At 41.6% G+C, this 17,933-nt stretch overlaps 1 protein-coding gene across 1 annotated transcript; it reads left to right on the forward strand.

Moving 5' to 3' along the window:
* Nucleotides 1–5,501: 5,501 nt before the first annotated feature.
* Nucleotides 5,502–15,580, forward strand: DNAJB1 (DnaJ heat shock protein family (Hsp40) member B1). The gene is made up of 4 exons (XM_072399682.1): nt 5,502–5,634; nt 7,032–7,289; nt 8,901–9,469; nt 13,188–15,580. The coding sequence occupies exons 2-4, from the start codon at nt 7,079–7,081 to the stop codon at nt 13,416–13,418; spliced, it is 1,011 nt and encodes a 336-aa protein (XP_072255783.1). The 5' UTR covers nt 5,502–5,634; nt 7,032–7,078; the 3' UTR covers nt 13,419–15,580.
* Nucleotides 15,581–17,933: the final 2,353 nt, after the last annotated feature.

The following is a 17,933-nucleotide window of genomic DNA, read 5'->3' on the forward strand; positions in this document are numbered from 1 at the left end:
GGCAGACATATTAATATCATCATATCTTCTGATATCCTTTAGAGTCCGGCAGTGTGTGCCAACCTGCATGGCGGACATCAAGCTGATCTCAACCAGAAAATGGAGTGGGGGGTCTATGGTATGTGTATGTGGTATGTTATAATCTGTGCCGTGGTCAGGCTTGAGGTATCTCCTGCATCTAACATTAACATTTTTTTCAATAATTTGCTATCAGTACTTTTCTGTACCTTATTTCCAATATTTTATTGCATCCCAGTGTTTGTGACCTCTTGCAGCCTTCCTAACAAGCACATTACTTTTCTGCATGCACTCACACCATGACTGCATTGCATTGCCTGCTTAATGTGTATTAGAAGGGATGTTTATACTCAGCTTTTCAGGCAAAAAAAAAGGTGAAAATGTAAATGCATAAATAAAAAAAAAAATGTTTTCAAATGTATTTGTATGGTTTGTAGTAGAAAGTTTTTTTATTGTAATGTCAATGGGTGATGCAATTTACTACTTACTCTTGCAAGGTCTCTATGAATTCAGAGTAATGCATTATCCTAGATCCATCTTTTATTTAATGGTTGGTCATGATATTTCCCAACAAGTACTCCTGTTTCTAACATTCACAGAGTCCACCTTTCTATATATCTGGACTTGGCAGTTGATATACACCATTGGGCACCATTTTTAGACTCAATGATGGCACTGTAATCTATTTTTCTTAAACTGACCCCTCTCCCCCGCCTTTTGTTTTACTATTGTATTAAATCCTTTATTTAATTTACCTATTTTAATTGTTTTGTTTTACTATTTTAACTATTTAAGACCATATTGTCTTGAATGCCCTCTCAATGATTTAGGGCCTTTTTGTACTTTAATTACTGTTGCCATGTGTTTCATTGTTTTTCATCTTGAAAAATGGTACCTTAGCCTTGCAGCACAACACCCTTGCAGTATAGCCCACTGCATTGCACAGGCATGGCCATTATTGGGGTGTTAAAATGATATTCAAAAAGAATGGGCTAAATTACCTCAGCATAACTTTACTCAAAGTTGTGTTAACGTAAGGCATAGAGTCCAATACACTAAAGTTCTCCAAGACTGGAGAAGATAGACCATCATGGATGGAATGGATTTCTTCAAAATTGTTTGCTGTTAGCACATGATTGCAATGCTTGACCATGTATAGGCAGATAATAGTAGGAATTACTGAAAGTATAAAAGCATTGCAGTCTTGTGCACCTATGGTGAGTAAGGTGGTTCAATAAATAAACATTTGCACAAGATTCATTCTAATTTAGCCAGATCGTGTTTGTTATTGGTTTCTATTTGACTCTGCCTTTGGGCAGTTAACCAATAATGCCTCCATCTAACACAACATACGCTTTATTAAACAAATCTACATCTACAAAGTGAATACATTATTTAGTTGCCAGCTTCCACTTGCCAGAAACCACAAATGTGCTCGTAGTGTTTGCAAAATACAATTATCATTGTGCACCTTTTTTACCTCCACCCATAGCAAACGTCTTCTAACAGCAAAGTTAGGCAAGAATTAAAGCGGAATAAATGTTCGAAAAGCTTTTCTTTTTTACTTTTTGTATTTTTTTCATTTTTGATAATTGAGCATGTACAACTGCTTTATCAAGTTTACAGAAATACAAATGCCTATTCACTGTCTGAACTATATAGATAATCTCTTCTACGCCATAAGCCACCCATCTATGACCAATATACATCATAAGTCACCCATCCATGACCAGCAAACTTTATAAAACTACCCATCTAAAACCAGTAAACCTCATTAACCCCACATTTAAGACCTGTTTACATTATTAACCACCCATCTATGACCAATAAAATTCATAAGCCACCAAACTATGACAGGTTAAAATCACAAGCAACCTATCTATGGCCAATAAACATGTTAAGCCATCCATCCATGATCGGTGAAATCCATTCCTATTTCTTGTATATTCATTTTTATGTAGATCATTGTAGGAGAATGATGAATATAATGTGCACAGCTGAACATATTATAACATAAATATATATATATATACAGGTAAATATTTAAGCAGACTCCCATTTGTACTGTAAACAGCTTGTATTACTCTGTGTACAGTAGTTGTGATTTATCTTGTCATATTATTCCACCTGAGCCTGCAACACACCCCAGGTCAGCCGTGCTATGTGTGAACAGGTGGTGTTATGAATCCCTGAGAGGGATCGTCTGGTGTCTCCATCTCCTGCAAGGGGATAGGGGGACAGTCTGACGTGTGCAGCTTTTGAGCATAGCATTAGCATGAAGCCAACTCCGATTACTTTGAGAGATACAATTTACACTTAAATAAACTTTGCTTCTTTGGCTATATCATCATAATATTTAATGATGGGAGGAAGCCACTATGTCATCATCATAATTAATGATTGGAGGAAGCCGCTATCTAAATAATTACTGGCTGTGGGATAGAAACATAATTACACAGAAACAAATACCAGAGAATTGTGCATCAGAGCTGGTTTAACCCAAGCTGTAAAAGGCAGCACAAATGATGATCGGATACCCGTTGGTGAAAAAAAAGGAAAATGGAATGAACAGAAATCAAGCCATAAGCAGGGGCAACTAGGGGTAACAGGTATTCAATAGGGAATCAAAAGCCAGAGCCAGATACTAAGAACAGACTAAGGTGCATATTTAGTTGGGTATGGTTGTGCTGAGGTATACATCCAAGCCACCCATCTTTGGCCAGTAAACATCACCAGCCACCCATCTATGGGCTGTAGACATCAAAAGCCACCCATCAATGGCCAGTAGACATCAAAAGCCACCCATCAATGGCCAGTAGACATCAAAAGCCACCCATCTATGGCCAGTAAACATTGCAAGCCACCAATTTTTGGCCAGTAAACATCAAAAGCCACCAATCTATTGCCAGTACACATCACAAGCCACCAACCTATGGCTAGTAGACATCACCAATCACCCATTTATAACCAGTAAATGTCATACTTACCTGTTCCTCACTAAAACACAGGGACCTCTCTCCTGAGCATCCGGGCAGTTCTGTCACTGGGAGTGCCTCTGTTTCCAAGCTTTATCAACTACCAATCAGAAAATAGCCTCTTGATCAGCCTTGGCTATTTAGTTAGCTCACCGACTGCACTCAGTGGTGGTGCAAATAGTCTCTAGCCCCTAGTTCTGTGAGCTAGTTCCTGTTCATCTGTTGCTTAATTCAGTGTTTCCTCTGTCCAGCTCCTGTGTTGACCCCTCGTCTACTCTGTTGGTTCCCTGACAACTTCCCTGTGCTGTTCCAGTTTTCCTCTCAGTTTGTGGATGCCCCTGCTTCTCGTGTACCTCCTGCTGTTTCCAGTGTCTCTTGTGTTCCCTGTGCCCGCAGTGGCCCCTGTGTCATTAGTGTCTGTGTCCTGAATCCCTGGCAATTGACCCCTGGAGCGTGACCTGACCTCTCCTGTTTGCTGACTGTCTCAACCCCAGCTTTCCTCGACTATCAACCTGCCTTGTGATTTTATAGCGTGCTTGCCCACCTTAGTGTGCCCAAGGACCGCAACCTGGCCGTAAACAGCAGCGCAACACCCTCACCATCAGAGGCTCTGGGGAAACCCTGGTTACTGCTTAGATTCTGTGCCTTGGCCTTTCTTAGGACTCACACCACCTCCATACAAGCCGCAGCGCCCCCTAGTGGTCCTGTCTCTCCATGCATGAGAGTTTGCATGAACCATGTATACACGCCCCCCCAGACCGCAGCGGACCCCAATCAACTACTCGCCCAGAGGCTGTATGTCCAGGAAGCTACTCAAACCCAGGTACTCGGCCAGCTCTATGTACTCACTGCCCGCCTGGGTCAGCTTCTGGTCCCCCCCGGTGCACCTGCTAAACCTCCGGTCCTGGTCCGGTCTCCTGCAATACCAGTGGCCTCTGCACTTCACCTGCCACCCCCACAGCAATTTTCTGGGGATCCCAAGACCTGCCGTGGCTTCATCAACCTGTGTAACATCCACTTTGAACTTCAGCCACAAAGCTTCCCCACTGAACGGACTAAAGTAGCGCATGTAATCCTCCTTACTATCTGAAGAGTCTCTGGCATGGGCCACCACTCTGGTGGCTGAGCTTGCCTGGAACAATGAAGCACTCCAAAGCTACCTTCTGGCCTTTCTGACCACATCAAAGATGAGTTGGTTGACCAAGAGATTCCTGTTGCTTTGGATGACCTAAACTCCCTGGCCACCTAGATCTATATTCATTTCCTGGAACTTTTGTATGAAAAATTAAATATTCGTAATATTTTATTTAAATCAAGTTAAAAAAGAGCATTAAAACAGGACTCATTACATGAGTTACAATCACATACTTTCTATTAACACATAAGCATGTTACAAAAGGTATTTGAATATGACCTTACAAGTCCCAGTTTTAGTTCATTGTGAAGGTGCTGCCTCTGACCCCCTACTTGAGCCCGACGTGTTTCGTACACACAGTCTACTTCTTCAGGAGAAAACTGGACATATATACAGGGAATACTTAGTTTGAAAGTATTCACACACATATGACTAATGGATCACTGGCGTGGAAGGAGAAGTGCTGTGGGTTAAGGTAAGCCAATAAAGGGTCCACTTGTTGGATGTAAAATATAAGCAAATACCCCAAGGACCTAAAGATCCACATGAAAGCAGCAATATATTTCTCATAAGGCATACAAAGCATTGCCTGCACAGTAGTAGCCACAGCCTTGTTTAAAACCACAGGAGGGACTGCTGTGGCAATAAAATAAAGAATTGCAGCATGCATTTACTAAAATTGATTTCATTAAATATTTTACTGAACTATAGTCTTTATAAACAGTTGATTGATAATAATGCGACATACAACAATTTCAGCTACCGTCTTTCTACCTGCAAGAACATATATCATGGTTTTAGGTTCCCCCGCCTCCTGGATTGTAAGCTCTTCGGGGGAGGGTCCTCTCCTCCTCCTGTGTCACAGTCTGTTTTTGTCTGTCATTTGTGACCCCTATTTAATGTACGGTGCTGCGTAATATGTTGGCGCTATATCCATCCTGTTTATTAATAATAATAATATTAATAATGTTATTTTCCAACCAAAGATTAGGTCCTGACAGCAAAAGAGTTAAGAAGTTGCAGAAAAGGTTTTAGTTATACAAATATTTCCTTTTCTGATCTGTCAGTTTAGTAGTTTAGCCACTCTGCAAATAATAACAAAACTTCTCAAATATACGCGTGTGATCCAATGCAGAAAAACCTGCCAAGCTGCCCTCACCAAAGATGGCCGCCACGACAAAATAAAAACCTTTTTAATTTTTATCCTCATTGGCCGAGGCTTTGACTAACTAGCCAATAAACTGTCGGGGGTGTGGCAATCAACCTTGGAACGCACGCACTAGCCAGGTAACGCTGTCAGCTGGTTGGTGTTACTTAATGCGTCTTCTCGATTGGCCTACGCCTTCACTCCCGGGACTGTGATTGGCCGAGAGAAGTAGCCAGCTCACACAGCTTCTGGAGTGCGGAAGAAAGATCTGGAAGGTTCTGGAGGTGGAGCTGTGTGTATAGAAGAGCCTGTCAGGGGCTGGGTTGTAGCAGAGCGGAGACTACGAGCGCTGGACTCAGGTAGGTAGTGACATGGGGTGCTCAGGTGTATATTAGGGGAGAGGAAGAGGAAGAGGTATAACAGCTGGGCTCAGGGGAGGTCTCTGTGGGGGGCTCTGTATGTCCAGGGGGGCCTGGTGCTGGCAGGGAAGAGGGGGTACAGTCACGTGTTGTGTATATGGAGATGGGGGGTCATAGCAGAGGAAGCACCCCTCATCATAATAATAGTGTGTGTATTTATTTTATTATTTAAACCGTCACTACTTCCCACCACTCAACATCTTCTCCTACTGTGTGATACTTCCCCCACCTACTAGATTGTAAGCTCTTTGGGGCAGTGTCCTCTCCTCCTTCTGTGTCACTGTCTGTATCTGTCTGTCATTTGCAACCCCTATTTAATGTACAGTGCTGTTTAATATGTTGGCGCTATATAAATTTTTATTATTATTAATAATAATAATAATAATAATAATAATAATATTACTGTCCTTAGTTGAATCTTGGTTGTGGTGTGGGGTGGTAGGTGGAGGAGTTGTCACCAATCGGAAGTATCTAAGTAGCCATTCTCAACCAGGGTTTCATGAGCTTTGGCCGGTGCCACTTGGTGAAGTCAATGTAATGATACCAACGTCCTTTGTAGCCTTTTTCTTTAAGAGTCGCATTGGGGTAGTGATGGGGTACAATCCATGCCAGGTTCCTCCTGGTGATAATTGCTTATCCCCCCTCCCCCCATGGGTGAATGTTGGTGATGGCTAATAGGGCGTAGGAGAGATTTCCTCACACATACATAAAGTGAAGAGGAATCTCCCCAATGGGTAAAAACAGGAGATTTACCAAGGGATCTTTATGGGTAGCCTCCAAATTTCAGGTGAATCCAAACAAAAGGTGTGTAAAGATCTACAGAAAACCAATATAGTCTTGGTAGAAGAGCCTTTCCCATGCACAGGTACATGGCCCTTTGAGTGGAAGCAGCCGTCTCTCTGCAGTCCGAGGTATAGCCCTTGAATCAGCGGAGTTCGTTCTTCCAGCTCATTGGAAGCTATGTGTCTTTGTAGGGTGACGAAAAGCCTCTGCTTACAAGGAGAGAGGAGTCGTGTCCACTTTCCTTTGGAAAAGGCTGTCCTCTGCCTGCATAGAAGGACCCTTGCTTGCTGTGTGGAAGCAGGGGTATCTATGCAGAGCTCCAGCCGTCAGGGATCTAAGTTCTGCAGAGAAGCCACTGCTTATACAATATACTTTGGATTTGTCTGCTTTCTAAAGATAACAAACGATGTTCTGCAGGTTCGGAGATAATATGGCACACTGTATTGGCAGATGACGTTCTCACCTATTTGGCAGTTTTGGCATTCTGCTTCCATATTTAGGGTGCATCGTAGATTTACAATTCTGATGGATGATTATGTTTTGTTTCTTCCCAGTTGTCCGTGCATTGGCATACATCTTCCTGTAAACAGCTCCCCCCAGCATGGGTAAAGATTACTACAAGACCCTCGGCCTGTCTAAGGGGGCTTCAGAGGAGGATATAAAGAAGGCGTACAGAAAACAAGCTCTGAAGTATCACCCCGACAAAAACAAGGACCCCGGAGCCGAGGAGCGCTTCAAAGAGATTGCCGAGGCTTACGATGTGCTCAGCGATCCTAAAAAGAGAGAGATATTTGACAAATACGGGGAGGAAGGTAAGCGAGGTCACCTCCATGTATAATGTTTGCTGAGAGATTACACTGTATGAGGGGAGAGGAGCAGGCAGGGAGTTTATATATGACATTTGCAACAGTTACCAGGCATCCTAATCCTGATAACATGAAGCTGCACAGTACAAGCCGGATCAGGTTTCAGCACTGGTATAGAAGAGAAAATGGCAAATTCAATTTGGTTGGCGCTGGAACTCCTTTATTATATCTGGTACGATAGTGAGAGAAAAATCAAAACCCCGGCATGGTCACTAGACAAAAGAAGGAGATAAAATCATCCAATGGTGACAAATGTTTTAGGGGTAACTCGCTTAGATTTTGCCTCCTAATGTCTCTGGAAGTAAAGGAGAATCTTTTGCTATAAAAATATATCTGCAAGAGGTTTTATTGTCCCGGGGCAATATAGTACAGCCTTATCAACCTCTATGGGACACCTTTTATTCTCCTTGACCCTAGAGATCAATGTGGCTGTACTGGGCAGCAGAGAAGGACTTGTTGCAAGGGATTGTAAACAAATGTCGGATCTTGGTAATTAGGGAACTAAGGTAAAAGCAGAACTAAACACCAAAATACTTGTCCCTGTTCCATCGCAGGGAGCTGCCATCTTCTTCCTTCTATTTCTAAATCTTTGACCATCTTGATTGGCTGAGATAAGGCAATTCATGTTTGGGCACGTGCAAGTTCATTCAGTCCCAGCAAGCGCAGGGGAAGCCAGGATTATTAGGTATCCTGATCCACAGACCGTTCTCCGTTGTGATCAGGCAGGTTATTGATGATACAGACATTGCCTGTCCCTTTCTGAAATAAAGTGCTGCTTGGTCCCAAATCTTTATTATTACAGCTTTAGTTCCACTTTAACACCATGTAACCTGCATTGTGGTAACTTGCACATTATATAAAAGCTCTTATGATTGGTTAGTTGAGGGTAATTTCCTTTTTTTTTTACGTTGGAAATTGGTTCTCTAGTAGTGACAGGTCAACTTAAATTCACTATGTACAGGAAATAGGTTGGCAGGTTGTTAATGATGGCGTCCCCACAAAATGCTCAATGTGTACGAAGCTGGCTGCAGGTGTTTTGGCGATCCTGTAAATCATAAGCAGGCTGCAGGAAGGGTAGGACGATCCTGCCATAGTCATAATTGGGCGTGAAGTGACTAGCCTTCCTGAAACTGGGTAAAGAAGGTGCTTTTTTTTCCTGCACTCTATAGATGTACGAATGTCAGGATATAATACAGCAGCTGCCAACTTCTCCCTATAAAAGGGGTGTTTTCCTACAAGTATTTTCCACATTAGAAGAACCTGTATAGAGATCTCCTTGCACAGGTTCCATCATGTCCTGGCTCTCGGTATTCTGCAGATCAGGGCATGTCTAATGCTTTATATGCTGTTATTTGTTTGATCTGCCAAACTTGTACTTAGAATATCTGTATCTAAAATAAAAAGCACAGGATTCATATCCATACCTAAAATTTAAAGTCAAGTTTTTTTTTTTTCTTTTTAAATGTTATAACTGTATACTCAAATATATATTGTATATATGTGAGTGTTGGTGAATATTTCTCTGAGCTGTTAATAATGTCTTTTAATCTTTTTCAGGCCTAAAAGGAACCCCAGGAGGTGGAGGATGCGGGCAAAACGGTCCTTCTTTCAGCTACTCTTTCCATGGAGATCCTCATGCTATGTTTGCAGAGTTCTTCGGAGGCCGCAATCCATTCGACACTTTCTTTGGACGTAACGACGATGAGATGGACACAGAGGATCCCTTCTCAGGGTTCGGCATGGGAGGCTTTGGCCATCTAGGTGGCTTTCCAAGAGCTGCTCCAGGCCGAGGTCAGCCGATAACAAAGAAACAAGACCCGCCAGTAATCAGGGAGCTCCCGGTCTCTCTTGAGGACATTTTCTCTGGCTGCACAAAGAAAATGAAGATTTCCCACAAGCGTGTGGGCCCCGATGGGAGAAGTGTACACAATGAGGACAAAATCCTCACCATTCAAGTGAAGAAAGGCTGGAAAGAGGGAACCAAGATCACTTTCCCCAAAGAGGGCGATGAAACTCCAGTCAACATCCCCGCAGATATTGTGTTTGTGCTGAAAGATAAACCGCATTCAGTGTTTAAGAGAGATTCATCGAATGTTGTGTATACTGCCAAGATCAGCCTTAGAGAGGTGAGTAGTCTTCTAACATAATGTGTGCAAAGGAAAACATTGTATGCTTTACCTGCAAAGTGTTTCTTGTTCCAGTCCTTAAAGCAGAACTAAAGTTTCACCTTTAATAATAATGGATCGGGCAGGGCATTATTGCAGACAGAGACAGGCAATTTCCCTTTTGCAATAAGCATCCTTACCTGCCTGATAGTTCTGTGGAACTGTTAAAAACAATGAGCTGCACATGCAAGACACCTGGAAATCCCAGCTTTGCCTGTGCTTGCCAGGACGGATTGTGTGATACTTTGTCCACCTCCTAGATTGTAAGCTTTTCAGGGCAGGGTCCTCTCTACTTCCTGTGTCCCGGTCTATCTGTTTGTCATGTGCAACCCCTATTTAATGTACAGTGCCACATAAAATGTTGGCGCTATATAAATCCTGTTTAATATTAACTCCTGCTCTCCTACGTGGGAGTTTTATTATTGCGAACAAGCCAAGCAAGATGACCGAGGATCGCATATAGGGAGAAAAGAAGGAAGAAGATGGCAGCCCCCTGCAATGGTACGGGACAGGTAAGTACAGCAGGGTTAGTTCCCCTATAGACAATGTCATTTTGTCCATTCTGTACAAAGTGTCTTTTGAAGAAGTTCCTTCCCCCTTGCTCCGTAATACTCATCTTTCCATTCATCTCCAGCTAGCTTCAAGGTGGAATAAAAGTCCTTTGGCGAGTTTACTTTCCATCTCATGTCGTACAATTTTTAATTAGGGGGAAATTGTTCAAAATAGGTTGTCATTTGTGGTGGCTTTAATCAATTTCCTTAGCAATTGCGATTATTTGGCCACTTGAATCAAGGAAATATTTTAGGCAGTGAGGCAGAATAGAATGCTGGGGATTATTCGGTGACAGGTCCTCTTAATTCTTTTTAGCATAGCTGTCAGACTACTCCCCGTAGACATTGGACATCAGCCTTTCAATCTGACTGTCAGATCAAGTGATCATATCATTTCTGTGAGACAGCCAATGGTTCATCGAAGGAATAGGAACAGCGACTGGACAAGTTAGAAATCTTGTCTGATTGCTCCTGTGCATTGTTCTGCCTTCTTCCCACATTTCACAATCCAATAAAGATTGGATCCAGGTTTGCTGGGTTACCCAGGTTCTCCTATGATAGTCTTATCTTCTCCTCTTGTAAAGCTTTATTAAATCAGTCCCAGTGTGGGCATGTGAGTTCTCTCTAATCCATACCAGGCCCATGATTTGGCAGATCACATGATCAGGCTTTTGTAACAGTTTTTTTATCACTTGATTCCTGAACCAATCCGAGTGCAGTGCATATCTATAAACTGAAAGATAAACTGAACTATGATTGATAAATACACTTCCAGAGCTCTTATCATGTAAACCACCTTACTGTGAATGAGCCAGAAGTCATAAAGACGGTTATGTCATCATTCAAATGTACATAACTTTATTGGTTGCTGCTTTTAAAATGAAAAGGCATGTTTTATCTGTAAAGAAAATGCTCAATATTTATCAGTTGTAATTTATAATGCTGCTGATGAATTTTTATACCCTAGTTGGATGCTTGGTGCTCTGTGCATTCAGTGGCAGCTCTGATGATACGAGTGGGTGCAGAACTGACTTAGCTGGAAGGAGAAATCACAATGTCCAAAAAAAGGCTTCCACTACAACTTCAACACACATACAATACTATATATATAAATCCATTAATAAAAATGTCACCCATAGGACCGTTTATCACATTGTTTGATATTTGAGTTTAGTGTACAGGAAGGTAAAATCAAACCAGATTTCTATCAGGAACTTTTCTGTATTGGTGAAGGATGTGCATGGCCTTAATAAAACAAAATATGGCCAACACTTCTCAGGACTAGTGCAGTCTGTTATATTTCTGTTCTTAGGTTTAATTAAACTTTGAAGATTACATAGTAAATCCGGTTTAAAAAAGACATCCAAGTTCAACCACTGGGGAAATAAACATATCCCAGATATAAAACCCTATGGACATAGTTGATCCAGAGGAAGACAAAAAAAAGCCCTGTTACAATTTGCTTCAACGGGGAAAAATTCTTTCCTGATTCTATGAGGCAATCCGATGTTCCCTGGATCAACAGTCTGTTATTTTTAATGTAAAGACTTAACCCCCCTAGCGTTCTAATTCTGTCAGTTTTTTGATGCAAAAAGTGATCCTATTTTTTTTGCGTAGAAATTTTTGTTTATATTGTGGGCCTGTAATTCTTAGGATTAACTCCCGGGTATAATTATTATATTTATTTATTATATTAGAATCATAATTTATAAAATAATACATAATTATAAATCATTATTATAAAAAATAATGAAATATTAGCCCAAAACAATGTAATTTATCCAAAAAAAAAAAATGTTATCAAAAATTTCCTTCTGAAATTTTCCAAACAAGGGTGCAATATTATTGATTAATAATAATATAAATTATATGCAGATTTTAGAAAAAAAAATCTACTTCAATTCAGGAAGTGATTAAAAAGTCATTAAAAGGTCAGGGCTAATAGTGGGCAAAATGTAAATCAGGGCACTGGGCAATGATGCTTGCACTACAATATGTATTTATACTTTTATTATATGTTTTGATGTGTTTTTACTTTAAAAAAAAAAAATTTAAAAGCAGATTACATAGTAATCTGCTTTTAAATTTCCCGCCCCCAGAATCCATCACTCCACTGCATCATCCGGAAGATGTCACACATCTTGCCGGGTGATGCGGTGGGGATGTCCCTGCCCTGCTCATTCCCCTGCTCGCATCTCCCGGAGATCAGCCTCCGGGAGATGCGAGCAGGACAGCAGTAGATTCAGGGGGTGCTGCCAGCGGGAAATCTCCGCTGGCATCACCCTCTGGATTTACTATTGATGATCGCATCTGCAGTTAGATGCGATGCACCAAGCAGAAATCCTGCATGGTGCATCGCATCTAACTGCAGATGCGTGCATCGGGGTGGTGGGGACCCGGGCGGTATTTAAAAGCAGATTACTCCGTAATCTGCTTTTAAATTTCCCGGCCACGCCCCCCGACGGAGAAGCGCCCCGCCATCACAGCGGGATCGTGAGATCGCCGCTGGAGCGCGGGGATAAGGTAAGAGGGACCCTCAAAGGTACCCCGAGTGTGACTTGGGATTACCGCTTTTTGCAATTTTTTCCACCCCGAGTCACACTCGGGAATACCGCTAGGGGGGTTAATTCCCAGTTATATTCTGTGCTTCTAAAATCATCCAACTTTTTCTTAAAACAATCTATAGTAGTTGCTGAAACTACTTCCTAGGGAAGCCGAATCCACATTTTCACAGACCTTACAGTGAAGAATCCCTTCCTTATCCGGAGCTTAAACTTCTTTTCCTCCAGACACAAAGCGTGCCTTCTTGTTCTTTGTAATGATCTCAAAGTGAATAATTGGGAAGATTGTTGCAAAACGTTCTAGAAACATCTGATAGAAGCTGTGAATCTGATTCTTGTGCAATCCCTGATATGTAAGCCACGCAGCCTTACAGTAGAGCCCAAAATGTGTACTCTCTAAATAGCAGCTTTTATCAGAATCTTCTTAGTCTTTGTACCCCTTACCCCTCCCCTTCCCTTTTAAAGCCATAAAATTATTAGCTGTAGATAATTGCACTGTGTCAGTCATTGTTCTTTGAACTGTCGGTCACTTTTTATAACTCCAATATTTCTGTATGTTCCTTTCAGGCTCTCTGCGGCTGCACAGTCAACGTTCCCACATTGGATGGACGCACTATTCCTCTTACCACCAGGGACATTATCAACCCAGGGACCAAGCGCAGAATTTGTGGAGAAGGACTTCCATTGCCAAAAGCACCTGACCAGCGAGGCGATCTTATCGTAGAGTTTGACATCCGCTTTCCCGATCGCCTATCCACCGCTGCACGTGAGACACTAGAGAGAGTTCTGCCCGCATAAAGACCGTACAACCCTCCGGCACACCATAGACCAAAGCGGTAATGAAGGGTGCCAGAAACACCTTCGTTACCAATCCAGCTGGAAAAATAAAGGGGCAGCTTTCCTTTCAAGGACTTTTAAGTGAGCTGAATTATGATTTTGTTCTCTCTCCCTCCCCTTCTAAATGAAAAGGAGGAAAGAAGCTGCACTAAGACTAAGTATTATTAAATATCCCCGAATCTGTTCACAACCGCAACCTAGGCGGTGTACAGATTTAAATGCTTTTTGTGTGTCCCTTAGAAGCGTCACTTAATGTTTGATAAGAAAACATTTGTTGTGTGCGTCTCTGAACAAGGGGGAGGTGTATATGTCACAATATGGTGATTGTATTAAGTCTTACTTTGCTCATTCCTGGTTTGTTACAGTCTATGATATTTTCCTCATCATTCCTCCAGCGGTTTGTTAAGGTTCATTGTACAGCCGCATTGGTTTATTTTTAATTCAGGTGCCAGTTGGGAAGCCTTTGTTTCCATTGAGAACAATGGAAGACTCAATTTTTCTTTTTTTTCTGGTGACACGTTTGTCCAGCCTTGTTTTATGGCAGCCTCTGGCCCACAAGTGGAAATAAACCAAAAACTTAACATGCCCAGCCTGTCTGCCTGTGACCGAAATGATGCTGATTCAATAAGCTGAATTCGTTTATAAAGTGATCCTGTTGCCATTATCAGATTTAAAATGACCTCGTTGTCTGAAAAACCTTACCTCTGCTATTTGCCCAGAACACCCAAAGCCGTTCTATTGCTAAGGGAGTGTGATTATCTGTGTTCCCTGCATTTCTTGCTGGTTCCTCCGCTGACCTTCACAACACTTTCCTGTCCTGTAGTAACTTGGAGGTCAGCAGCTACTGAGTGCCATAGAGAACCTCTGTCCGGCTGACTGAAGGGTGATTCCTCTGTTTGGTAAAGACTTGCAGTCAGGTAATTGTTTTATTTTCAATCTGATTTTGGTGATGAGGCCACATAAGGATAGCAGTGTGGCCTCTCAATATCGTTATCCTTTGCAGCTTGATGAATGGAGGTCAGCGGTCCTCCAGAGTTTGGAAGCTTTCCTTAACTTCAGCTCCAAATGTAGGTGGTGCTATGCAGGACAAAGAAACAGGTTCACTTTAAGGTCTTCTCACTGGGCAGGATAAAGAGGTTTCCTGGAGTTTGAAATCTCGCCAATCGGCCACAACTGCACAGGTGGGCATCCATCAAACAGGCAGGTGATTTTTTGCCGTGGCCATGGTTGTGATCGCTTCACAGCCACCTGTGTGAACAATCCCCTCATTTCTCTTTCCCTAGGAAAAAATATTTCAGCTTTCTGTATTATTGGCCCAATTATATCCTTTCAGAACAGCTTCATTAAAGTGAACCTGTCATTTGCCCTGAATCGGTAAAACACTAGAGGTCCAAGGCTTGGCCTGCACTGTTTTATTGCCGTCAGATTAATCATTTTGAACACATATCTTACAATTATTATCCAGCATAGCCTTTGTGTTTTTCAATATGAATGTGCGTTTTATATATATGTGCGTTGTGTTTATATTCTAGGATTCTGTTAGAAAACATTGTATCCATTGGTGTTAATTCTCATCTCGATTTTAATGCTCATCTCATACATTTACTCACGGAGTACTCGTCCGTGATTTTCCATACAATCTCATAAATAGGAGGCGCACCCAGTGAAATATTTCTTTGCCTTCCTGAGACCAACAATTATGACTGGACACGGCCACTAGATGGCGCTACAGCACTGCTGTTGTCACCAATTAATTCATATTGGAAAGGGAGTTCCTTATTAGAAAATGACTGGCTCACTCCAGTGTCCCCCGAATAAATACACTTGTATTTGTGGTGTAAATATTATATATATTTTAATCATTTGTGCTATAGTTTCATGCTGTAAATAGTTGATGTGCAGACTAATCAGAGGTGTGATAGGAATGGGGGTCTGAATGCATTGCAATGTGTGGAGTTTGGATGCTGGAGTTTATTTTGTGATGTTTGTACCAGAGAAAGATATTTCTTAGTTCTGATTCAGTGCAGGCCCAGAAATTATGGCAATGTTACAGAGGTTCTGGGCCACTTGTAAACATCTCCAAGAGGGGATAAGATCTCCTCCAAATAAAATATTTTCAGTAAGTGCTTTTGTCTCTCTTTTTGTGTGTGTGTGTATATATACATAAATTTTGTATTTTTTCTGTACTTAAAAATATTAATGTGTTAATCTATTAATATAACAAAATACAATTTCAAGCCATACCCAAAGTTAAGGTAAGTGGATGCATCCATCTATAGGGATTACTTTTGCTGGAGATCATCCTTCATAGACTAGACTAGGTGCTGCCCTGGGGACCAGCGTTGTCCCTGCTGCAGGTAACCCGTAAAACCTGGGCACCTCCTCGTCCTGTAATTGGACAAATAGCAATATTTGGCTGTTCTCAATGCCAGTGGCTACAGTTCATTCTTCATGCAGGATGTTTTCATTTGTAGCCACCCATTGTGCTGTAGACAGCAGAGACTACAAATTTAACCACTCACATTCATGATACACAATGCAAGGAATCATGGGAGATGTAGTTTTCTTATAGCCTGGAAGCTGAAATTGCTCTGCTGCCCTCTAGAGTTAGAAATAGTACAACCAGCAGACACTGCATAAACTGATACTCTTTCAAAGTAAAAGCCATCTAAAAAAAAAAAAAATGAATGATGCTGTGCTTGTTAAGCCTGTATATAATTGCTAATGTGACAAGCATAACTTCAATAACATGAGAGAGGCAACACTATTTCAAAATCTGACCACTAGGGGTCACCATAAACTTAATTTAGAGGGCTCCACATTCACTTAAAATGTGGTTGTCTTTATATACCACAGGTAGACTGCACATACCCTTTACATATCCCATACTTTATCCCTGTATGGGTTTCCTGTCCTCTCCTATGAATTATGACCCCTCAAAGATCTTTTTATGTGCCATAAATAACTGTGGGTTAAATGACTGGGACAAATAAGATGAATACTCATGGGTGAACCTGCATGATCCAGCAAACCTGGAATGGATCCAATTCAGGATTGAAAACACTTGCTAAGAGCAACTGATTTTTAAGCAATCCATTCCAAGTTTGCCACATCACCCAGGTTCTCCCATCATAGGCTATCTTCTCCAGTATTGGGGAGCTTTAACAAATCAGGTCCAATATGTCATCCCAGCCCGGTCAAACCAGATGTGAAGAAGGTAAGAATTGCGGGTTTAGTTCCACTTTAGGGCACATCAATACAATTATTTAAAATAAAACACGTCTAAAGTCAATTTATGTTTCAGTTTGGATAGAGTAGGGAAGGAATAGAACTTCTGCCATTTGAAAGATTCCTTCACTTCCTGTCTGCTAAAAAGTTGTCACACCAAGGCAAGAAATCTCTCCACAGCAGCACTTATGGAATAAACACTTTATAATGAAGTAGAAGGTTACAATCTCTGTTGGTAACTTTCCTGTTACCCTGTTGCAAGTTTCCCTCTCTTACTGTAAAGGTTGTCCCTGAAACAGGAAGTGAGGATAAATCTCTCTACCAGGGCTCCAGGTATCAGTAAAAACCCATCAGGGATTCTAACCTTTACAAAACTTTTTAAAAGAGCATTTGGTTTAAAAAAACTTTTGCATATTGAAAGAATCTCCTTGGAGAACAGTGTTGGAATTCCCCCCATGTGCACAATGCCTTTACATTGGTAAGAGGCCACCAAAGAAAATCCTTGGCACTCAGACCAAGAACACCATAATATAGTCACAGTGTCCAGAGGTGCTAGGACATGAAGTGACAGGTTCACTTTAAGTGTGTCACACACCGATCAATATTATTATTAAATTGTATTTAATTAGCGCCAACATATAATGTAGTGCTGTACATGAGAGGACCCTGCCCAGAAGAGGTTACAATCTAAGAGATTGGGCAAGTATCTACTACTGGTGCATGTACAGGAATTACATTGTACCCAGCGGCTGCCACCGTATACAAAGCTGAGCCCTACACTACAAGGCATTGTGCAATGTAGAAATGTAGAGCTAATACAAAAAGCCACCAGGAGCCAGAACTTTATCTTTAGCAATATCTTCTCATTATTTTTTTTTTGTATGGGTCTACTTTAAGTGTCCACCCCAAATAGGCACCAATAGGCCAAACGTGGGCAGTGATTGGCTCTGATCTCACTATAGCTGGGTTAATTCTCTTGATAGAAGGTTGCCAACCATCACTTATTTTAGTCTCAAAAACTACAATTTTATATGAAATTTCCACTTTTGAGAATTCATTATTACCTTGGTCAGGTGATGTCCCTTTTGCAATAATCCCACCTACGTCCCCGATCGCTGCAGGTATCTGGCAAAAAGCTGAGCTATGCATGTGCCAGCATACCCATCAATCCCAGCTTTTCCTGCTCATGCTAGGAACAAATGAACCCCCACATGCCTGCGTTATGTCATCCCGGCCAATAAAGATGGT

Source organism: Pyxicephalus adspersus, chromosome 2, assembly GCF_032062135.1.
Source record: "Pyxicephalus adspersus chromosome 2, UCB_Pads_2.0, whole genome shotgun sequence".
NCBI classification, from domain to species: Eukaryota; Metazoa; Chordata; class Amphibia; order Anura; family Pyxicephalidae; genus Pyxicephalus; species Pyxicephalus adspersus.